At 38.7% G+C, this 24,938-nt stretch overlaps 1 protein-coding gene across 2 annotated transcripts; it reads left to right on the top strand.

The window, feature by feature from the left end:
• Positions 1–6,449: 6,449 nt before the first annotated feature.
• SAMD8 (sterile alpha motif domain containing 8) lies at positions 6,450–24,642 on the top strand. Of its 2 annotated transcripts, none has more exons than XM_021532667.4 (7): positions 6,450–6,599; positions 7,789–7,941; positions 14,015–14,619; positions 16,370–16,465; positions 17,153–17,270; positions 18,060–18,210; positions 19,087–24,642. In XM_021532667.4, the coding sequence occupies exons 3-7, from the start codon at positions 14,045–14,047 to the stop codon at positions 19,389–19,391; spliced, it is 1,245 nt and encodes a 414-aa protein (XP_021388342.1). In that variant the 5' UTR covers positions 6,450–6,599; positions 7,789–7,941; positions 14,015–14,044; the 3' UTR covers positions 19,392–24,642. The 2 variants fall into 2 exon arrangements, with proteins under 2 accessions (XP_021388342.1, XP_021388340.1); XM_021532665.4 differs by having other exon boundaries at positions 14,012–14,619.
• The last annotated feature ends 296 nt before the right edge of the window (positions 24,643–24,938 follow it).

Below are 24,938 nucleotides of genomic sequence, written 5' to 3'. Positions count from 1 at the left end.
TGGGGCTGGGGCCGGGCGGCCGGCGTGCCCGCGCCAGGGCTGGCCGCTCGCCTCTGCACTGCCCCGGCCGCCACAGCCGCTCCAAACAGACCAGGTCCCGGTCTGGGCATTGCCGGACCCTTACTGGTCCGGTCTGCCTCTCGGGGCTCGTCTCCGGAGCCGCGCTGCTCTGCCCCACAGCAGCCTCGGTGCCGGGACGTCAGTCACATGTGACACAGCCCCCTGCCCGCAGGACACGCACTGACACTGGCTCTGACTGTCCCCAGCCGTGTCTTCGACACAGCCGTGGCACTCAGCGAGATCTGGGTATTCATCGCTAGCAATTAAAGCATGATAAAGGAAAAATAGCAATATGTCCCAGTAACAATTGTCCATCATTTAGTCTGAGCTGCAAGGGTCAGAAATGCACCAGCGGGTCCTACCAACACGGTCACCAGGAGGTTAAACACCAAGTGGATGATGATGATGATGCCTTGCCTGTCACTGATAATCTAAGGAGATTTATTTGTTGGAGGTACTGTTTTTCACAAAGTGAAATTATCTCACATAACTGTATTTTATATTTTTAATATTTTTTTATTGCAGTCCTTCACTGGGTTAATACGGTACACCTGCCACATATTGCGTGATACCTTCTTCTGTTGAAAAGAGACCAAAAGCCAAGAGCATAATGGTTCTTAGGTGAAACTTGTAAGCTGCTGAGTTAGTTTATATAGGAAGGTCTGGTGAGCCATAAATTTGAGACCCACAATATCAAATTGTAGTATTAGTGGGTCTTTTCAAGTATAGCAGTGCCTGTGCTTCTGCAGAATGGCTCCTAGCAGGGGGCTGCAAAATTGTCAGTTGTGGAGTTACAAGGCAGAACTAAAGAAATGGTGATGCTTTTCCTCTGTAAGGCTGGCAATCCAGGAGAGAAGGTGACCCAAGGGGAGAAGCTTATTGCTAAGAGTTTCCCCTGTAGAAAGAAAGGTCATGAATAGAAGGAACTCTTGGTCAGGTTGAATATATCAATATGCACTGATATACTATGATGAATTTGCTTTATTTTAACAAGAGTCATATAATGGAAATTCCAAGATGTGTATTAAAGTCTGGACTAATTGTCTGGTATTAGAAGTACTCAATGGGAGATCATCATAATATAATGCAATAGTTTTCCAGCATCATATGCAACAAGGGAAAAGTGACTTTGTATAGAATATTTTGTGAAGAAGAAATTACTTATGTTCTGTGGTATTTAGGGAAGAAACTGTTTAAAAGCTTCTGGTATACAAAGAGACTTGTTACTTCCCACTGCCATATACATTCTGACCTAAAATAATGAATGAGGGGAAGTAACAGCACTTCAGTGCTTATTTAGAGTGTGTAGGACAGGCAGCCAGGCTCTGCTGTGGGTGTGGCAACCAGCTGGCCAAACCCACCAGAGGAGAGGACTGGAAAAATGGCTAAAGTTGTATTTCAAGCACTATGTATATGCTCTTCATACATTAGGTTGTTTTTCTGGTTTGTTCTTGGGTTTGTTGTTGTTGTTTCAGTAAACTAGTGCACTTTAAGCTGATTAATGTATGCCCATGAATCAGGAAAATTAACTGACTGAGCAGGTTAAGCTGTTCAATTTAGTTTACTTTGCTCAGGTTTCTGGGTGGAGACTCAAGGTGAGGCTTTACTATCAGTTTTTTTATAAATGTAACCCCAACCAATTTGTTCCTAATCAAGTTCGGTGAAAAAGGTGAAACTCATGGTTAAGTCTACCCTTTTCAGCTGTAAAACTTTTATTGGTCTCTCCACCAAGTGCAATGACTAAAAAATTCACGAATTGCAATGACTAAGAATTCAAAGTTCATCTGTGGTACGAAAGGTGACAAACAGAACAACGCGAACTCCAGAAAAGTGATCCCCAAGTCCTCTGTGCCTCGAACATATGTATGCATAACTTCAAAACTCTGTCATTCTACAACGAACATCTTCTAAACATTTAACAGTCTGCAAATGTGGCTTTGGTAAAGCTGTGTCACTTACCTTTCTTAGCCAGAAGTTGCCTTTGAAACAGACAGGAGGCAGGGATCTGGCTTTCAGATGGATTTACCTCTCTACATCTGTGCCTCTTTTCTGGCACTTTCAACATCTGCTAAGAAAGGATGTAGGAAGCAACAGACTGATATAAAGTCACACTGAGTGGAGGCAAGTTTAGCACTCTGTGCAGGAAGCACTTTTTGAGATTCCAGTCATTTGGAGGTTCTCCTGGCTGTTTAAATGCTGGGCAACTCTAAGCTAAACATTTGTGTGCAATCATATATGAACATTAAACAGCTGCTGTTTTAGCTGAAATTAATGCATGCCTAATCTTGGAACATGCAACAGTAAGCATTCTAACCACACTATGCCTTTGTGATTGCTTGGAAGGTATTACTTGGTGCAATAATCTAAATCAAACAGTCCTTGGCTAATAATGTATTAGTGGCAGCAGTGTAAATTACCGTGGAGTGTTCTAGTAGCACATAGCATTGCTAGGAAAATGTGCAGCAGTTGAAAACAGGAAATTCATGGTGTCTCTTCTATTTCTTCCCTTGAAAATACTCATATCAGTATGATGTCTTCTCTCTACTGAAAAAAGAGCCAAAATCAGACTCCTTTCACATATCCTGAAAGAAGACAGCTTTTACAGTGAAAATGTTACAGCATGACAGTTCAGTTAGATAGGATTTTATAGATACAGTATCTCCAGCTGCAAAAAGGTTCTTCACATTTCACTCATTAGCCTGTTTTCAGTATTTGATTTTTGGGATGGTTAACTATTGAAGAATAGAAGTATTTGAACTCTGGTACATTTTGGGCAACACTAAGTAAGTAAGTGAGACAATGTTTCCTCGTGCTCCACAACAATGTACTTTTAACAAATGGAACAATTTTGCCTGCTGAGTACATGGAGTTTATTATTTTTTCTTTTTTTTTTTTCCTTTATTATCCTCTTCTTAAAAAGCTTGTTTTCTGCCTTAAAAAATTATTATGGTTTACTAATTTGATTAGTCCTTAGGCATTCAATGTCTTATTCTTCCATTACAGAATTAAGACATTTGAAGATAAAATAGATGTGTGAAAGTTCACACATGACTGACCTAAGTATGCTTCAACTGAAGTACAGAGATTGTGAAGAAATTATAAGGTAGGACTTGATCTGTAAAAAAATGAGATTACCAAAAACTCCACCCCAAACCCAGAAAAAGAAAAAAACATTATTTAAATCAGTTAGCACTTCTAGTGAAAGATACCCGCCTTTGCCATGTTGTATTCTTTGCTGAATAATAATTTTCATAAGCAATTTATTCTCAGCTCTGTTCAGCTGACTCTCTTTATTTTTTGTGTAGGGCCTTACCAATTGAGATAGATTATTTCAAATTATTAAATGCTAATGACAATGTTTAAAATAATTTAAAAACCCCCATTACATTCACACATCTCATTTTCCTTTGCTCTATAATATATTGAAACTTGAGCTAGTTGGGAATTTTTGATATAATTTTCCTTTCTTTTATTGCATTAAGTGTCAGCCTGAGCATTAAATCAATATAACTATGTGAATTGAATAAATTGTTTTCAATCTAAAGATACATCAGTGTTATTACATATTTGAAATACTTTTTTTCCTTGGAAATCCACAGCTGTTTTAAAAATATCTGTAGCATATAATTTGTCATAAATTCTCAAACTGACTTGTCAGCACTGGCACTGCCTGTCAAACTTACATCAATGCCTTCGTGTTACATGGCGTGAAGTGACATAACTCAAAGTGACGGAATGAGGTTTGTTGGAAATTACTGTTAAATAAAGCACCAACTATTCAGATAATTCACCCTTTTAAAGAACATTAAACGTTAGCAAGGAGAAGTAGTTTTCAGTTTTGAAGTGCAACAACTAAGCGGCTATTACATATCTAAGTATTACAAGTTTTAAATTATGCTCTATTACTTTTCTGTGCAAGCTTATTTAGTAATTTTCAAAATATTTGCTAGATGATGAAATTAGAGAAGAAAAATGCTATTAGCAATGGTAGCTTGAAATAGAAACTGACCATCAAGCTTTTTTCCAGTGCTGAAGTTCACAGAATCAGAGATTCGTTAGGGTTTGAAGGGATTCCTGAAGATCATCCAGCCCATCCTCCCTGTGAAGGCAGGGTCACCTAGAGCAGGTGACACAAGAACATTCAGGTGCATTTGGAATGTCTCCAGAGGGGACTCCATGCTCTTCCTGACAGCCCGTTCCAGTGCTCTTCCAACCTCCACATAAAGTCCTTCCTCATGTTGAGGTGGAACTTCTTGTGTGTTTGCTTATGGCCATTACTCCTTGTCCTGTCACAAATCGCTTCTGCAAGCCAGCCCAGCCAGGCTCAGGCTGCTCTCCACTGCATATGTGTCTGGCTGGCTTCTTCACCTTCGCTCTGGATGCAGCTCTTAGCCAGGGGCTCCCTGCATGGAAACCTGTTGCTGGAATAACACACCTTAGGACCTGTAAACTTCAGGTAGTCCTGGATTAACATGCATGTCTAAATACAGGTCATTTTCCAACCCAGACTGCTAAAGTATGGAGACTGAATTTGGAATGTCATTTTTAATGTAAATTGCTGGTTTTGCTATAGCATAGGGAAACAGGGTTAGGAAACTTCTGCTTCCATTTTTGTTTCCTTCCTGGAATCTAGTGAGCTGATAGACCCTAGTGCATGTTTATATATAAAATAAAACAACAAAACCATATCACTCTGAAGAAAGCAGCAGTTTCCTGGTACCTCCCATGAAAAGAATGAGATCCCAAATGATGAGTTAGATTCAGGACACCTGCTTAAGGCTGTCACAGTGACCTATTCCATGATGAGATAGCTCTGTAGCCTGCTATGCTTGCTTTAGCAGCAATTTTTAACTTTGGTTTGTGCTTATTTTTACATTTTTGGTTTAAACCAGTTGTTCAGATAGAAGCAAATGCAGCCATGTATTATAAATGGTACCAACTTGGCACATGGAAGTGTGCAAAAAGTTATGATTGAGTGCCAGTTGCTGAAGAAGAATTAATGTCAAAAACAGTAGAGAATGCACATAATAGAGAAGCACAAATTCTTGTTTAACTTAGTTGCCTTGCTCTCCTGTAATGTTGTTTTCCTTGTCAGATAAATGCTAGGGTTTTTTTTAATATAAATATGTGGACCTGGAGTAAGCAAAATGACTTCAATTTTCAACCAGCTTTATTAACTGAGACATTATAAACAGGAAGACAAGGTCCATTTTATTTTTTTTCAGATTTATATGTATGTGTTCTACGGTTTGTCACTGAAGAATTCAGATTCGTCAGTTCTTCATCTAGTGCTTAAAGGCAAAGAAGGAAAACATTGTGAGGACTGAAATTGCACTTGATTCCTACATTGTTTGCAGATGCTACTAAACTGGCAAAAACGGTGGAACACATCCTCCAACTTCAGGAACTCATTTTGGGAAACTACAGATCATTTAGTGTAAAAAAGAAAAGCAGGACAGGACAGATTGCATAGAGATAAGCATCTTTGAACCAGTATCAAGGCTTGTGGAAAGGAGCAGGTGTTCTCATACCTTCTGAGAGGTGTTCTTCACAGTTTCTCTTCTGAATATCTGGTAGATAGTCCATTACAATTGAGATAGTACAAGAGTGCATATTTGCATAGGATTGCTTGATGAGTTGACAACTTGACTTAGCTTTGCAGAATCTTGAAATGCAAATTTTCTTGTTTCACTATAGCAGTATATAAATTTTGCAGTAGTTTTCTGTTTTTGGTGGGGTTTTTTTTTGTGGTTTTTTTTGGTTTTTTTTTTTTTTTAGAACAAGGATCTCAAGGCCACTTTCTCTGAAAAGGCAGTGTCATTGACTTCATGGATACACTGGCAACTCCTTTTATTTCAACTGAAGCTACAACTTAAGACTTGTTTCGAACCTCCTAGTAATTACATCATCAACAAAAACAAATTCTGACTGTTCCTCGAAGAGTTGCAAAGGGCTGGCAGCTACCCCAGCCAGTTGGTATCCAAAATAAATTTATTTCTGGAGGGATTTGCTTCTACTTTGTCTGTCTCCTTCTATGCTCTCCATTTGTAGTGTTTGTAGACTATGGAGCTCCCGAAGTCACGAGTGCTGCTCACATCTGTGCTTTGGATCCCCTGCATAAATGACCGACTGCCGTCGGCTAAGTGCTTTTTCATACAGACATCGGTAAAGAACAAGGGTGCAACTGAAATGCTTTGTAATGACTGCCTGATACGAGGCCTGACAGTACGAGGGTCCTGCAAGTTTCCTCTGTTATTCCGTCCCGGTACGTGCTTTGAGCTGAAGGACGGGATACCCGCCGCCGCACGGACTCCAAGCCCCGCACCGCCCGCAGCCCGTCCCGGCAGGGGCCCCGTCCTTCCGCCCGCCCCGCCCCTTCCGCCGCCGCCCGCCGGCGCTGCCGCCGCCGCTTCCGGACGGGGCATGGGGGGTGGCGGTGGCCGCCGCCGCCGAGGAGAGGCACGGGCGGAGGCACGGGCGGAGGCACGGGCAGGGCGCGGAGGAGCCGCCGGCGCGGCGGCACCGCGGCTCGGCGGCAGGTGAGGCGGGGCGAGCCGCGGGGCCCTGCCCGGGAGGCCCGTGCCGGGACCCTCCCTGCCCGCGGGTCCCCGGCGCTGTCCCCGCTGCGGCGTGAACCCCCAGGGTCCCGGGGCGAAAGGGCCGCCCCGCCGCGGAGCTGCGTGGGAGGAGAGCAGCTTCGCCTACGGGGGGAAGACGAGCCCCCCGTGCTGCGTGTCCGCGCTAAAATCCGCCCTGCCGTAATTACCGCGCCCGCCCGGCCCGGCACGGCCCGGCCCGGCACATCGCATCTCATCTCTGCCGAGCGGGAGCGCCCGGCCGGCAGCTCCAGCTGCGCGCTGGGCGATGCCGCCGGCGCTGCCCGGCCGGAGGGGTCAGCCCTGTGCCCGGCCGTGCCGCTGGCGGGCTGAACTTTGCCGGCCTCAGGAGCGGCGTGCGGAGCTGCGGGCCGGGCACGGGGCGGGGACGGGGCCGGCAGCGGGGTCGCGGCCTGCGGGCCCGGTGCGCTGCGTTGTGGGGGCAGAGGGGACCCGAGTGGTTTCTGATTCCCGCGTCAGCCTCCGCAGCAAACAGATCGTTCCTGGAAAAGATGCTTTGTGTCAGTCTTACAGTGAGATAACAAAACGATTGTACCCGGTAGAAATAGATACTCTTATTACTTTTTTCAATAAAATCGGTATGATTTCTGAGGACAAAATGGTCAGTTTTGAATAAAAATGCTGTTGAGTATGTAGGATTTGATTATTAACAAGGCAGCATGGAACAGTGCTGTTACTGGTTTGTGCATGTGCTCTTCGAGTTTCAGGGTTAAATGGTGGGGTCTGCCTGTGGGGAGGGTGTGCAAGTTTAGGGCCTGAGCATAAGGAAATTGAAACTACTGGCACTGTTACCCACTCAGTCTCTTAAATCTATATTACTGATTAATTATGTGGCCTTATTCACTTAGCTATTGCTGATTGCTATTAATAAACCTCAACACTTCAAAAAGGTAGGTTTTTCCAACTCCCTAAGTTAATGGAAGAGGTAAGTGAGAGGTAGTGTTAATGTTAACATTTGTAATAAGTTGAAGTGGTCTCATGGTTTTGTATTAGAGGCTTTAGTTTGCAAAATTAATTTTATAAAAATTTTACATGTGCAACGCTCATTCTGTTTTGTAAGATGACTTGATGGCAAGATTGAGCTTGTCTAATGTCTGCTCTGTCTCCACAGAGCTCCCTTGTGCAGCTGGACACGGTGTCTGTGCCACCTCCACAGAGCAGCTGATCATGCTGTGCTCTGGAGTGGCAAGAGCTCAGAAGACATTTTCTGGCATTTGAGTGCCCCTCCTGTTTGATAGGGGGTGCTTCTTGCCGGATATCAGAGGTAAGGAAATGGCTGTGTCTTTTTCTTCCTTTTACTTTCTGTAATGTAGAAGAAAGGTGGAACTAACCTGTAGGATTAGTGTGAAGTGATTTTTGTACCAAGTGAAAGGAATTTTGGGAAGTTTTATAAGGTTTTGTTGTTTAATACTGCAAAGCACAAACATTCTAAATTATTTTGTTTGCTCTTCTATGTGATATTCTTTTTGCTGTCTGGTCAGGGGTTTATTTTAGTAGGATACTATTAAAATACAGGTTGGCCTAGGAATTGTAATCTTTTGAGTTCCACACTGTTGCTTTTCTTTGTACAGAGCTTGCTTTTGCAGCCTACTTAGCTGGTCCACTAACCATATAACATTGTGTATGTTTGTTTGATAACCACATACCTTTTAGAAGTTTTTTTATTTCTTACTTACTTTAATGCATCTACAATGAGGAAGGCTATTAGATTTTCACTAGACCAGAAAGATCAGTTTGTAAATGGCTATGGAGAGTAAGATGAAACACAGTTTCACTTCAGATATTGTTCTGGTATTCATTTGGATGGAGAGTTTGTTCGTATCTTCTCCTATTGTAAATCTATTGTAAGATGAGGGTGTGGGAAGAAAAGGGTAGAAAGAAACTTGAGTTGTTACTCCTAAGTTGTATAGGGATAAAGAGTAGCCAACATTCTGTTACAGAAGGGATACACTACTTGAAACGAGAAAAAATACTCGACACCTGATATTTAGCTTGTAAAATGTTCAAGAACTTGGTCAAATAGTGAAATACTGTGAATGCCATTCTAAGATAAGTGGCAGAGTACTTGATCAGTTGTTTAAAAATCACTTGTGTGTGCCTTGAATTATGGCAGTAGTATAAAAATTTGTTTTGCTAGCTGGTTAGTAGATTAGGAGTTGAGCTGCTCTTAATGTTCACTTGAGTATAATACAACCTGTTTAGCTTAAATGAGGTGTAAGAGCCAGGGAGCAGTATGTATTCTGTTCATTTTGATGCAATATGTAAATGTACTTAGTGGTTCTTAAGACAAACGTTTAACTTCCAGGACTTTCTGTAGTAGCTGCTGTCACTTTTGCATAGAGGTGTCTCAACATAAAGACTGCTAAGAATACAGAGCTATATTTGATCCACAAGCTGCACTTCGATAAATAATTCTCAAAAAGCTCATCTTCCTTACTAAATTAGTATTACTTTGAAATCCCTTATGTTACCTTCATGCATAGCACTAATACATTTGAGTACAGTTAAGCTACTGCTGATCATCTCACTTATGATACCAAAGTCACTAATTAAAACTCAATGCAAGTTTTACAGCAATATTTATGCATTTGAAATTATTGTATTCTTGCTTCAGGAAAATACCATTTTTTTGTCTCATGGTGGACATTGTTCTGTGTTTGATCAATTTTATATGTAGTATAATAGCCACTGTATTTAAAAACTCTTAAAGAATCATGTATTGTTTTTGCATGTGTTCTTTCTGTCCTGCTTACAAGATACCTCCTGTATTATGTGTATCTGGTGGCATTTAGAAAGTAAGGACTGAGCCACTGTATGCTATATGGCAGTGAAATCTTTGGTGCTGTTTGCTTTAAATAAGCACGGAAGAATTTAGAGTTTCCAGGAAGAACAGGTGACAAGCTTCTCATGTAAGTCAGAGTCAGCGGAGTAGCTGAGCCTTGTGCTACATAACAAGGCAGTGCTGTGTGTTCTTTTTCCAGCACAGCATTGCTAAGTTGGTGCGTGACAGTAGCCTTATTATTGCAGGCTGGCTCAGCACATGTTGTTGTGTAGCTTTTTTGTGCTGGGAAACCAAGGCCACCAACATGGGCCTTGTCCACTTGGGTGAAGTAGCAGCCTTTACAGGGAACAGCCTCTCCCCTGAGGTGAGGGATGTGCCAGCAAAGGGGGGGTCTGAGTTGCTATGGCATGTATTGAAACTGCAGTTTGAAACCTTCACATAGAAATGTAGGTTAAATCACTTGAGATCTGGTAGTTCTTCATCATCCTTCCTAAAATTCCTCTCCAGGATAGTGGTAATTGAATCTCGGGGGAAAAAATATCAAGGGGTGATGCTCTCCCAGGTTCCTGAGGGTAGGTGGTAAAGCAATAATGGTGCTAGCAGAGATTTTACTTGCGTGTCTAGAATAAACAAAACCAGTCAGCACTCTGCTAACTGCTGCAGACCTAACTAGGTTGCTTAACCCTTCAGCTATGACTCTGCTCTAATCAAGTTTGCAGGCTAATGTTACTGTGATGATGTTAATGCTACTTTTCCTTGGCTAGAGTAGTCATAAGCATATTCAACTTTCCACACTTTTACCTCTATACAGTCTCAAAGTCTGTAAGCTAGGAAAGTTAGGGAATTAATGGTTGACTGGCAGCAATTCAGTAGATGGGAACATGATAGAATCATGGACAATCATGTTGAGGGAGATTAATTTTCTCTATATATACATCTAGGAAATTTTGCTGTCATCTAGGGTATAGTCAACCTCTCAGAGGCATCTTATTACTTAAGATGCCACAGCCAAATTGTAGGAATATTTATGACTCACAAAGTAATGTTTTTCTTTTTAAAAAGTAAATACTTATACATATGAAGTTCATATGCATTTGTGTTCATGCTGTTAATTGAAAAGCTGGTGCACTAAAATGGGACACACAGTACATACTGTTGACAGGCTTGCTTAGTGTTAAGTCACAGTACCAGGAAAATAATCAACTAACTAGTTACAGACATTGCTGATGTCAGGTGAAAAGCATATTTTACCTTCTGATGCTCAAGTCTATGCTTGCTTTGTGCTACTTATGTGTGTTACTCATCATTAAATAATGTTACCCATTATTTAGTTTAGTGATAAAACTAGTAATATGGAAGGCAAAGTAGTTACCAGAGATGTTTCCTTTCAGAATATAGGTTCAGTTATCTAGGGGACTTGCCTTCTTACATAGCAGTCTAGTGCTGTAAAAGTTATGCAGCATTCTTCAGCTTCAAAAAGGAACAGGAGCACTTGCACACAGGGATCTGTACTGTATTCCAGGTGTTAGGATTATTAGGGAAAGTGCCTTTTACTCTTTAAACCACAAAATTATCACCAGTTGAGTAGTCTGAAAGGGAAGGCAGTTTCAGGGTTTAAGAAGTTTCTTTGTCATTGAAAAATGAGTTACCTGTTGCTGTTGAGACAAAATTAACTACCTGCTCTGTCGAATGTTTTAAATTTGAGTTTTGTGGTCATTTCCTTATATTTTCCAATTGGTTAAGTGTTCTCTTGTTGGCAGTGTTTGAAAACAGAGCAAGTCCTATCAGTTGCATCTTGAGGTTAATGGAGACTTTCTCTCAGGTCCAGCCCATAGTGACCTTTGATGGGTGTGCTCATTCAGTGTTGTAAGGTTACTTTTATTGCACCTTTAGTAAGGGTTGATTTTCATTCCAGCAATGCCAGATGAAGGAAGACTAGGCTGCTGTTAGGCTACTTGACTTGTAACACATGAATAGAATTCTCTTAGGTTAGGGACAGTTTCCTGCCTTTGTTCTCAGAAGTTGCTTTGATTACATGACAGTATCAGTAAATTGATTGTATTTGTGGTGAGTTGACATTCACTGCCTTTAGAAAACCCATCATGATTACTATGTTATAAAACTCACTGTGATTAACAACTTTTTTTTCAGTTTTTATTTCTGAGTAAAGAAAGCTGGAAGTTCAGATAGGCAACTCAAGTTTGTTTATTTTTACTGGATGTTTTGGATTAGTGTAAGAACAATGTTGATAATACACTCATGTTTTAGATGTTGCTCAGTGGTGCTGACCTTAAGTCAAAGAGTTTTTGGTTTCCCCTGCTCTGCCAGTGAGAGGGGCAGAAGAAGCTGGTAGAGACACAGCCAGGACAGCTGACCTGAACCTGGCTAAAGGAGCCTTCCATACCATGCTTGGTATATAAATGGAGGGGCAGGTTGGCCCAGAGGGCTGACCACTGCTGGGCAACTGGCTGGACAAATGTCAGCAGGTGCTGAGCAGTTATAATGTGCATCACTTGTCTTTCTCGGGAGTTGTTCTTCTCTCTTTGTTATTTCCACTGTTATTATTACTGTATTTTACTTTATTACCATTATTAAACTGTTCCTATATCAACCCCTTGGATTTACATTTTTACAGTTCTTCCCTCCATCCCACTGCAGGGGGGAGTGGGCCGGGATATTTAACTGAATTAAATGTCATAGTTTATTTTATTAGCCATATAACCAAAATAATTATTACAGTTATTTTTGAGCTACAGTTTCAAAAATAGTAAGATAACATAAAAATGAGAAAATACCCTTTTATATGGAGAAGGAAGCATATAGCATATGCAGATATTCTAGTAATTTTTTTTTTTGGGGGGGGCAACTATTTAAATCAAAGTATTAAAACTTATGTACTTATTGACAGTGTGTGAAGTATTGAGAAGTTTTAGCAATGAATTAAGTACATGTTCTTAATATACAATCAAATCCTGAGAGAATATCTTAAGAAGTATCATGCCCTTAATTATTTTAGAAGGGTAAGTGTGATTTGTGTGCTCATTTTTCTTCTAAAATATTAATTTTTCACTGCTGGGAAATCTCATTTGGGAAATTGAATATTCTTTGATACAGTATAAAATAGTTTGTGGTTCTGCTGGATGAAAGGCAGAAGAAAACGCTGCACCCAGTAATTATATTAAGAGCACAATGGGTATTGTACCTCCTTAAAAAAAGAAGTGAGAAGGAAAGATGTTCTGTTTTTGGAAGAGCTGTACTCCTGAAAAAGATGGAGAACTGTGCTGAATATTCATATGGGTTTGAGTTTACTATAGACAGAAGCTAAATAATAGATTAAATACACTTTTTCTTTGCTTTCATTCTGAAAGCCTTGAATAATGTGGCAGCAGTTTATTGTAGTGCCTTGTATTTTCCGAGATTTGGTTGGCACGATTGAAGTTAGCTAGACTGTTTTTTGAGTACAAAAGAGCTGTGAAATTGTAGCTGTTTCTTAGATGGTAGCTGTACATGAGCCACCAAGTATAAATTATGCACAAATCCATTCTCTGCTGCTGTGGGTCTTCAATATTGCATAAACGTTTTAGTGCTTTTACTTCACTGGTAGCCTTTCAGAGTTCTGTCATGTTCCACATAGTGTCCTGTGGTTAACTTTTTCCCTGGTTGTTGTTCTGGTGATTTGTCACCACCATGTGACTAAAATGTTGCTGAGCTGTCTCTCCTTCCTTCACGCAATATTCTAGAGTAATGAACACAATTATTGAGAAATCTGTATGAAGAGAATACAACTCTTCTGGTTTTGGTGTGTTAGTATGCTATCTACTACCACATCAATTTTAAAAATGCTTTGAAGCATAAACCAGTGCTTCATTTCTAGTAATGTAATTTTTGAAAGCTGTGTATTTTAAAGGATTCACAATTCAGTATCTTAATTACCGAGATCAAACAAAGAAATAGGATGGTTGTACCATCGTCATACAACTAAGATACTTCAGCTCAATACTATTGCAGATATCTAGGCTTAGGTTTACTTGGAACGAGTGGGGGAATGTCATGTCATCATAGCTTCAGTATGTATTTTAAAACAGTGGGATATATTGAACTGTATTGAAATGTACTGTTTCAGCTTTAATTCAGTTTTGTGTGTTTGCTGGCTATACTTGCTCATGTAGTTGATGAACTGCAAACAGTGGAAAAGTCTAATGATTAAGCTGGTATTTAAAGAATAGTATTTGATTTTCATTGCCTAATGTAATTAACAAAGTGGGATTTATTTATTTATTTATAACAAAATTAGAACTGTGTACTGAATACATCTAGGAAATATTCTGTTTCTTGGAAAGTTTAGATTTCTGTTTAGGAGCAAATGAGATAATCTTAGTTTTTCTTGAATAAAAAAATGTCATTTTAATATTACTTACCTTAGAAATTAGATCTGTTTTTTTAGCTGCCTCTTATGTAAAATGTGTTGGGCTAATTAAGCATCTAAAATTGCACAACAGACAGTGGCACGTCAGTGATGTGTGTTAAGCACTCTGGTGTTGTCTCTGTGCAGCAGGTCAGTGTGATCGGCGGATAAGGGGGCAGGATGGCGGGCAATAACCAGCTCTGCATTCGACGCTGGACTACCAAGAACGTGGCCAAGTGGCTGAAGGAAGAAGGCTTCTGTGAATACGTGGATCTTTTGTGCAACAGACACAGGCTAGATGGAATTACCCTGCTGACACTTACCGAGTATGACTTGCGATCCCCTCCTCTGGAAATCAAAATCTTGGGGGATATCAAGAGGCTGATGTTGTCCATCCGCAAGCTGCAGAAGCAGCATGTCGACGTCCTGGAAGAGCTGGGTTACACCAGTGATGGCCACGCTGGCACAGTGTGCCCAGCTGGCTCACTACAGGGGGCAGATTGGTTTTGTAATGGTGAAGTACCTCGGGACTATGATGGACCAATTACTGACTTGAATGGTGATCAGTATCAATATGCAAATGGAAAAAACAAACATGCCACACGAAGACTGGACCCAGAGTACTGGAAGACAGTTTTAAGTTGTGTGTATGTCTTCATAGTGTTTGGCTTTACATCATTTGTCATGGTGATAGTACACGAGCGAGTGCCTGACATGCAAACATATCCACCTCTGCCAGACATATTTCTAGATAGGTAAGACATTTTCTTTCTAAACAAAATAGTAATGTGATGGTTAAAACATAGGCTGTCTTTTCTCTGTTTTCAAAGTTTCATATGCTCTGGAAGAAAGTGTCGTGTGCTCTAGAAGATGCCTTTGCAAAATAGTAATAAAAGTCTAGTAAGTCCTTCTGTTGAGATGGAATTGAGGCTCAGTTAGATGCAGAGATTTGGTTTTAGGGGAAAATAAATTGAGCGGTTGTTCTACCTAGTTTATATTTAGTTGTACATCTTAAACTCATTACAACACAGTAATTTATCCATCCTTGCATTCTGGTAAAAAGTGTGATGGTCAGCTGGCACAGATATGCATTTTCTGAAATCCAGTTTCTGCCATGAAGCTTAAAGTGTCTTGATATAAAAAAAACCTTTGGATTAAGGAATATTTTAGTCTGTGAGTGAGCAAGGAAATTGAAAGGGAACAGCATTGGTACTGTATTTTTACTGTCTTCCCACTGTCAGCTTGTTGAAGATGGTCTAGGAAAACTCTGAAGTTCAATGAAGAGACCAGGATCTCTTTTAACAGGTTGTTAAACCACTGTTGTGACTTATGCTGTACCTGTTCGGTTTTTTAAAGAAAATATTTCACTTCAGGCATAGAAGAGACACAACGGCAAAGGTCAAATTCTGGTCATTGACAACCAGTTTAATAGAGGATAAATGTTCCTTTTGAGAAAGTGCACTTGCACCATGGAGAACTTAACTGCCTAGAGAGTTTTAAAAGATGAGTTAAACTGTTAAAAAGTTCAGCCTTTTTGATCTTCCTGTTCCTGCCAGTAATTTCCATTTTCATTAATGGTTTCCAAGAAGTCAGTAATACTCTAATCATTTGAATAAGTGTGCAGAATCTTCCATAAATTTGTAGATAACTCCTCAAGGACAGACCACGTCCAGCAGAGTGTAAGAGGGGAGCAAGAACAGGAGCTGTGGCATTACTGGAATTTGTTCCCAGGGTGCTCCCATGGTATTCAGTGCGCAGGAGGATGGGGGAGGCCAGAAAGCAGCAGCTCACGGAACAATGACAGGGGATTACTACAAAGCTCATATTTGAGTGCTTTGCTACCCCTTTGTATCAGGGGGAGCAAAAAACTGCAAGGATCAGCCTCTCTTGAAATCTGTTGATCTGTATTTTGGTGACTGAAGAGTGGAAATTGTTACTGGTGCCTTATGAGGGCAAGGTCTTAGATCTTTTGACAGCGAAGGCTGAAATGTTTTCATGTAGTGATTATCACTGAAGTTTTGAAAACAATTTCTATTTTCCCTGATACTTTTTTTTGCAGTTCTGCTTCATTACAAGTGTTTAATGTTTTTGGCCTTGCAGCATTTAATTCATTGCATTGTCATGGCATTCTTGCAAGCATAAGCAGCATAATTGACATGATGCAAGTTTTTGTCAGAATGAAAAAGGTTGTGTGAAACAATAGTAGAGGAACACATCCTGTTAGTAAGTCACATGTAAATTAAGAGAGCATACTAGAGATTTTCCCTTAGTGATTTCTGTGTAAACTGGAAGCACATTATTAGGAAGGAGATAACAGAACTGAATACATTTCAAGTTCTATTTCATTCAGCCTAACAAAAGTATTTTTGGCTGCAGTTTATACTGTTGTCAGATGAATGCAAATTAGTTTTGAGGTTAGAACTTCACATACCCTTATTTTCAGTACCAAGACTGAGAAAAAAATTAAGCTTTTGTATTAATTTTCTTGCTTTGTCTTTTTCTTAGCGTCCCTAGGATACCATGGGCTTTTGCTATGACTGAAGTATGTGGTGTAATTCTTTGCTACATTTGGCTCTTGGTTCTTCTGCTTCACAAACACAGGTAGATTTTATAAAATCCAAATTAGCTGGTACTTTGATGCAGAGAAAAGACCATAACAAGAATTTATTATGATTGTTTAAGAAGTTCCATTTTGTACGAATCTTGTCAATTCCTATTATGTTGCTGTTAAAATTGATTAGGGAGGATTTAATCAAGAATGATGGCTTGTGAATCTATCAAAGGAATTATCTGAATTTACTTTTCTACCATATTTATAAATACTTTCCTTCAGAACATATGTATTTCAGAGAGTTGTCAGTATATACACTCAGGCTATAACTGTTTTGTATATAAGAAAGTGCTACAAGAATTAATTGCCACAGGATGTCTGAACCAGCCTGGCAGTTCACAGAGGGATAGAAAATGCATTTGTCTTCATACATATTTTAAGTTAAATTTTCCCGGGTTCATTGAATTTTATCAGCTTGCCAACAGAAGGTATGAGTGCCAAAGCTAGCACAAGAGTAGCTGCAGAGGTGGAGCTGTACCTTTTGGTGACAGTTAGCTTGTTATAATGTCTCACCCTGTCATGTGGAACCTTATTTTTACAGTACTACTTCATTGGAAAAAAAAAAATGTTGTGGAACTTGCAGTGATGATGACAGGACTTAATGGGATTAAGGTGGAGTGAGGTGAAATGTTTTTATCATAACTTCCCTGATCTCAGTTGCTGTGTGCTCTTCCCAGATCTATACTGCTGCGCAGGCTGTGCAGCCTCATGGGGACAGTGTTTCTATTACGCTGCATTACAATGTTTGTTACCTCACTCTCGGTGCCAGGACAGCACTTGCAGTGTACTGGAAAGGTAAGAACTTCAAGTGCTTTAAATTATTTTTCCTGTTTCCTTTTGTAAAAAAATATTTAAGACATGATTAAGATTGTTGTAACCATAGTGTTAGACGTGTGTTTTTTAAGAGCATCATGTTTCTCTCCTGTTTCCTTGTTTTGCATTAATTAGCACAGGCAGGCAAACATCCCTGGGGGTCTTAGAAGCACTTGCCACTCTGGAGAGTATATGGTTATTTGGGGAAGGGTGCTCAGAATGTTTCACACTGTAAAACATTCAAAGAGGTGGGTGCACTTAAGCTACTAACTTCATGAAGAAAGACTGAAAGGGAATTGCTTCTTTCTTTTGTTGGTTGCATGGTTTTGGAAAAAAACCCAACAAACTATTATTATTTCAACCCTTCTCATAAGGGATATTCTTAGAGCATGGGATTTTATGATTTCATCCTAACTTTTAGTTAGGAGAGGTTTGAGCTGAACAAATGGAAAGCTTGATAATGATACATTTGGGAGACTGAACACATTCAAAAAAAGGTGGCAGGCTGTGTGGGTAAATCACTTGGAATAAAATACTTGCTCTAAATTCCAGTATTCATAAGAGGTATGTTGAATACAATTAGTAATTGTAGTTACTAATGTGACTCACTGCCATGGTGAAATCCAAAGATGTGCTAACCTGCATTTTAATAAAAGATGCAACATGATAAGTGGTATTAAACAAACATAGTGCAGTACAGCTAACTTTAGGGATATACTGTTTGGGCAGTGGAATTGGAACTTAGTAAAGGTTAATATCACTGTTTTTCAGTTGTATGGCAATGTTTGGGCAAAACTCCAGCGGGCATTTGCAATATGGAGTGGCTTTGGAATGACTCTGACTGGAGTGCATACATGTGGAGATTATATGTTCAGTGGTCACACTGTTGTCCTGACCATGCTCAACTTCTTTGTCACAGAATGTGAGTACAGAGTGTCAATACTTAAATGTCCTTAAGAATATGTACAGAGGTGTGAGAGTGTAAACATTTGAATGTCCTTAAGTATTAAGAATATCTGCTCCTTGACCTCCTCAAAAAGTTCAAACTGTAACATTTAAGCAAACAATAAAAATTCGGATTGCTTTGCTCTTTCTCAGGTTTGTGACAGTCAAGTCACAGTGAGGAAAGGAGGAATAAGGCACTTTTCAATGAACATGTGAGCCAAGAAATTAGAATTCCTGGCTTGCTACTGGGAGAATACTTGGGAAGATACTTAGGATTGTCTGTTACTATTCCCTTCCCTAGGTATCTGCCACTGACTCCTGTCAGCCAAAATACCTAGTGAGGTTTCTGTGCATTTAGTAAAATCCATAAAGCCAAACACCAAACCCCATAGCAAGTGAGAATATATGAAGCACCAGTAGCTTTCTGTAAACACCAACAGTGATTTGATACATGTTACAGCAAGCAAAGATAATTAGTTTGAGTTCAACTATGATGTAATGACTGCAATCACAGTAATGTAGCTTTCATTGCATCTTCTTCCTTGTAACATAGAAAAGATGTGATTTTGATTAAAATAAATTGGTTGAACTAAGAATTCTGATTTGCAGGGTGCTAAACCATTTAAGGATGCTCTTGTTAATCCAGAAAAGCATTTGTAAATGAAGTAATGAATTGATAGAGATCTATAACTTACGTGGTGCTTTTGTTGGATTTATTGGACCTGTATACAAAAGTTTTGAATGAAGAGAGTAATTTAATCTCATTTTGGATGAAAAATCTGTATACAAACTTGGAATGTCTAGGCCTGCATTTTGAGACAGTCAAGGTTAAGCACTTTCTGTTTTCTTCCAGATACACCAAGGAGCTGGAACTTCTTGCACACCTTGTCCTGGGTCCTGAATCTCTTTGGAATCTTCTTCATTTTGGCTGCACATGAACATTATTCTATAGATGTCTTCATTGCCTTTTACATCACAACAAGGCTCTTTTTGTATTACCATACATTGGCTAATACTAGAGCATATCATCAGAGTAGGAGGGCAAGGATATGGTTTCCAATGTTTTCTTTTTTTGAATGCAATGTTAATGGTACTGTTCCCAATGAATATTGCTGGCCCTTTTCAAAACCTACTATACTAAAAAGATTAATTGGTTGAAGACTGTGTGGGTCAGTTCAGATTTTTATGAAGCATTATGGCTAAGATCCTACAAAGCTAGCTACAAGGGGGAAGTCAAGTAACATTTTTCACTCCATGATCTCCTCCTTGCCTTGTTTCTTGGATTCTTAGCCATAAAATGGTCTTTCCTTACTTTACAGGGAAGTGTTTTGTTTTCTCCTTGTGAAAACAGAAAACAATGCAGGGATGAGTAAAGGCTATCAGTGAAGCACGAATATAAACCAGAATACTGTTACCCTTGGTAAGGTTCTGTGTGAATGTTTATGGAACGTTAACCTGAAATATGTATTGTATATAACACACCCTTTACAGGTCCAGATAATCTTTGTTACCCGAGTGCTAGCCTTTATATCTACTGACAAAAAAATTAAAACTTTATAAAGCTTTTCTTTGAAAGCAGTCATAAATGTAATTTTTAAAACAAACTCTGTATATTTAAAGATTGAGGAGGTCTGTGTCATAATGAAGAAAACAGGAGAGTTCCATGCTGAGAGGGTCTCTTAACTGTTAAATTACAAGTCTTGACAGTATAAATTGTCTGCATACAGGTTGCCAAAAATGAAGGTTGGCCTTGTGGCTGTGTAGTGATGATATTTTTTAATGAGAACTTATTTAGTCTAGTCTATCAGTTGTCTGTATGGTTGTTCTAGCACTTGAAAGTTTTCCCTTTTGCGTTTAAATGAGTTACATTAAGTGGAACATCTACGGAAAGTAAACTTAGCTTTAGTGAGTTTAAAGCCACAAAGTAACTTTTGTGTGGTCTTAATTGCTTTATACCCAAACTCATGCATGCTTTTCAGGAGCAGTTCTTTAATGTTGGAAAAACAGAACAGTTGTCTTCGTGTATCTTACTGTCCTCTAAATGGATGGGGAAAATGCATGTAGTAACTCTTTCAGGGATAGTAATAATAGTGAGTATTGGCAATAGTGCTCATGTTGATGTATGTTTTAGCACTCTGGTGTCAACAATAAGGTGAATTTCTCTGGAGATATATATATATATATATATATATATATATATATATATGCACAGTATATTTGGTTATATATATAAACACAGTATATGTTTTTCTAACAACTATGAAAAGAGGCTAGTTCTTAAATTAAGTTGCTCATTTACTACCCTGAAAGATACCATAAAGAGTTGAGTTTTGCTTGTTGAAAAAAACCAAACAACAACCCACAACAAAGCATCCCCCAAAAGCTCAAACCAACACTCTCAGTCCATAATGCATGAGCAGGGTCACACAAGGGTTGGTGATCTCTTAGGCAGTGGATTGTAAAGGGACAATACTAAAGTTGTCTGTAGAGCCTTGAAATTAGATTTGTGCCAAATGAAAACTGATAGGTACAACGTACAAAATCATAAAAATGGCATAGGCCTTTTAATTTGATTATTGCAACTTCAGATGTGCAAATGTAGTGTAAGTCAGCTTTAGAAAGTTACACAAAATATTCCCAGCTTGGTACAAGTTGACTTAATGGGCACTATGTACTTGTGTGTGCATAGAAATGAATCCACTTGGAATTTAAAAGGTTTTGTGTTTGGGGGCTTGTAACGTACTGTGGGTTACTCCTTGCTGTATTTTATTCCTTTTATTAACCTTGACTGTACTAACTTGACTACCTTACACTCTTCATAGTATATTACCTTTGTAACTTAATTTAGCTCCTATTCCACAGAAGAATTATGCATCTTGGAGTATCTCTGCCAACTGTAATGAGCACATGTACACTGTACTATTACAGAGATTTTTATATTTGTAACATTCCAATTTTTTTAGCATAATTGCAGGTTTAATACTATATTGTTCAATCTACCATAGCCTGATGGCTTTTGCCATCCAAATTGGGGGAGTATACTTACACTTAAAAAAAGGAGAAAATATTCTGAAAGATTTAAAGACTTGCCATTTGCTGCTCTTAACTTTCTGATTTCAGAAAGGCAATTTGAACATTCCTCTTGAGACTTTATAATGAAAGATCTCTGTTTGTTAACTTATATTTGCCTTTGCAATGCACACAGTTATGAATGCTGTTTTTCTAAATTCTAGGAAACATCTGTTCTCAGGATGTGCAGGATTGTAATCTGGCTTATATGGAGAGGTATGCAATTAAACTTGCAAAGCTGTTGACTCTGAAAATGACCATTTGAGTAGTAACTGGCATAACTGCATCTAAACTGAAATACTATTCTGCAACTTAGACATGCAGGAGAATTTTCAAGTACAGTCCAGTGTAACAATGTTTACAGAAAGTAAAGCTATCATTTCAATATTTTTTTGTAGTGAAGTTCATATACATTGAAACGTAAGGATTCTTTGTTCTAATTTAATTTTCAAATTCCATTAAGTAAATTGCATTTTAAATCAGCCTTGTCTGTCAGTTTTTTAAAAGAAGATTGTTCTTTTGTGCTGTTTCCCTTGATGGTAGATACCTAAGTCCAGAAAAAGTAATATAAAATGGTTGGTTTTGTTAGCATTGAAGTGGATTGAAACATTTTCAGGGTAATTGTCCTCTGCTGTTTCGGAAGTTCATTGTGTCTGTCTGTCTATAAACATGCAAGAGGAAAGCTTGAAGTTGATAGAAGACAGAAAAATATGATCTTGCTTGCAAGAGAGCACAGGTCAGTCTGTAAAGTTGGGAATGTAAGCTTTATTGTTAATTAGATGGAAACAAGTTGCAGGTAAGTGATAGGCTTAGCATTTTGTACCTCCTTTTGAGTCAGTGTTTTAAAGCATTTTGCTGCTTCTGTTGCTGAGAAGCACTTTTAAGTAAAGGCAGCAGAGCACCTTGGGCCTTGGATTTCATGCTTAGTATGTTCAGAGATGTCTTCCTTAATGTTCACATGCCACCACTGCTCTCCTTTAACATGTTTGCACCTCTTCTGTGCTAAGTTGTCTTCTGTGGTCTGAGTGCCCACATAATCTGTTCCTAGAATAATGAATTAATTACTGTGTAATGCAGCAAGTGCAAGTGTCTCAGCAACGTAACTACTACAGAGTGCACAAACAAATCAAGCAGCAAAGTCTGAAATTAGTAACCATAGATACAAAAGAAGGGGAGGGTCACTTTTTTTTTTTTTTTTTTTTTGCTAGCTTAGCAAATTTAGTAATATTTGAGACTTGGCAATAGGGATGAGCTCTTCCTTATAAGTTTAGGGATATGTATGCACATACCTGCAAGTGATAGACACACAGGCTCTTCCCCCATCCTTTTTCTTGGTTTTTTGAACCTTATGACAGTTTCTTTTAATAGCTTTTCTAAACTTTTTGCCTTTAGTTTTTAATTTCTGAAAGATCTCTAAAGTGGGTTGTGGCATTACACCTGCACAGAGTTAGACTTTCATAGATGTGGTTTTTAACAAATTCTGATTAGACTGACAAAAACTTAGAGGAAAGGATCTTTAAGCAGGGTTCTCCAACTGATCTTGAACAATGATATAGAAAGCTTCCATATGAAATTTATCTTCATGTCCAGTGGCAAACATGGTATCACTCAAAGTGTCAGTACAGAAATGTAGATAGGCATGAAGTATTTAAATGTCCAAGACTAGCAAGAATTGGATCCCAGAAGTGCACTGCTTGACTTGTATGCTTAACTTCAAGCAAATTACTAAATACTCTTGACTTCAGTGAGGATTACCATTTTAGTTTAAACATTTTTTTTATAAGGCCCAGTGGATACTGTGTGGTATACTGGTACAGTAAGGGGAATAGGTAATGTCACTTTCTTTTTTATTTTCTCTGATGTCTCCCCTCCTATCTACTGTAGAAGAAAACATTCCAGTAGAATTTAAAAGAAATTGCTACTTAACTGGGTTCTGAAAGAAGAAATCTGTCAAAAATCAAAAGACTGAATAAAACTTTGATAATGACCTGCTTTAAGAAGCAAGGGTCAGTTAAATGATTTGAAGAAAAAAGTTATTTTTCGTGCAAGCATGTTAAATAATGTAATTTAGATACTAAAATTCTCTAAGGAGGATAAAAGCACAGGTTCCTATAATCTTCTTTTCTGTACAGCTAAATCTTATGTAGTGTCAAAAAGAGAGTAAAGGGGAAAGAGTTGGGCTCAGATGCCAGTAAAAGTCTTTTGCAGCAATTGATACCTCCTTGTTTTTTAACCATTGCCTGTGTGCTTAGTGCTATACTTGTCCGTTGCTGTTTAGCTAGATTTTTGATGTATGAAAGCCCATTTGGTTTTCAGACATCAGTCATGGAAAAAAAAACAAACTCAAAAACCTAAACAATAGATTTTATGGACCTGGAGTGTAACAAAAAGAACTTAAAACAACTGTGATAGTTTCTCGTCAGGTCCATGTAATTCCTACTGAAAAGTTAGGGAGAATTTGCAGTAATCTACAGACAATAGCGATATTTTTTAAAATAACCATGAGTACCTTTTTAGAAATCTGACCTGTAACTTCAAAAACCACCATAGTCTTTTCATCTCTCCCTTGGAATTATCTTGTGCTTTAGACTTCAACAATAAGGTTTATTTGATAGACCACTGGTTTATGAAATTATAAAATACCAAATATTTCTGATCTATGTTTGACCTTGTCACTATTCTAATTGAAACAGCATTCCTGGGGGGAAAATGTTCTTTGGAGTGAACCTACTGATGTCTTGTTCATTATATGAAGAAAACCACAGAAAAATCCTCACAACTCCTCAAACACTACAGTATTATGAACACTGAACCTTCCATATAGCAGTATCCTGCAGACTTACCACTTGTATCCTAACAAATTTGCATTGAGTATTATGTACATAATTCAGTGGCATGCACGTTTTAAAAGCCAGTTTGTACTAAGTGTATAAGAACTTAAGGTGATTAATGTGGAGAACAGTAACCTGACCTGTTGGCCCTGACTGTGTAGTTAAAAATATTAACTGTAACTTAGTTTTGCTCTTTCAGTTCAGTTTTGTCAAAAAATGAGAAATTTTGTAAAATTTGAGAAACCACAAACTGCATTGTACATGGTACTTAACATAATAAGGATGTAGAAACATGGCTTTTCACAAAGAACTGTTACTTCAGTTTTGTCCTGACTGAGAAAATAGTGTTATCTAATGGCTAGAAGGTATGCCAGTGAAGTGTAGAATACTGTAAATAAGTAAATAATGTTTTGATTCTAAACTCAGATTGAATTAATATATTGTTTTATATCTTTGTTGTGTTAAACATATTTAAAAATACTAAAATAAAATATTTGAAAGATGACAAATGCTTGATTTATTTTATATGAAAAATGATGGCTTGTCTCAGTGCTGTGACTGTGAAAGTATTTCTGAGCATAGGTGTGATGGTGTTATGAGGTTTTGCTTCAGTATGGAAGTAATGCTGACAAAAAATAATTGACACATGCTGTGGGAATTTGTTATAAATATGTGCATATACATCATTTCTGGATAAGTAACTGTTCTGGGTGATGCAGGAATTACAGGTTTACAGCTGTGGTCTTAAGTTTTCAGCTACCTATAATGGGTTTGTTTTTTGTTTTGGCACTGATCTGTGACAGAT

Source organism: Lonchura striata, chromosome 6 (assembly GCF_050655825.1).
Source record: "Lonchura striata isolate lonStrDom1 chromosome 6, ASM5065582v1, whole genome shotgun sequence".
In the NCBI taxonomy this organism is placed as follows: domain Eukaryota; kingdom Metazoa; phylum Chordata; class Aves; order Passeriformes; family Estrildidae; genus Lonchura; species Lonchura striata.
Note: the sequence above shows the minus strand (reverse complement) of the source record. Positions and strands in the feature narration are given on the sequence as shown.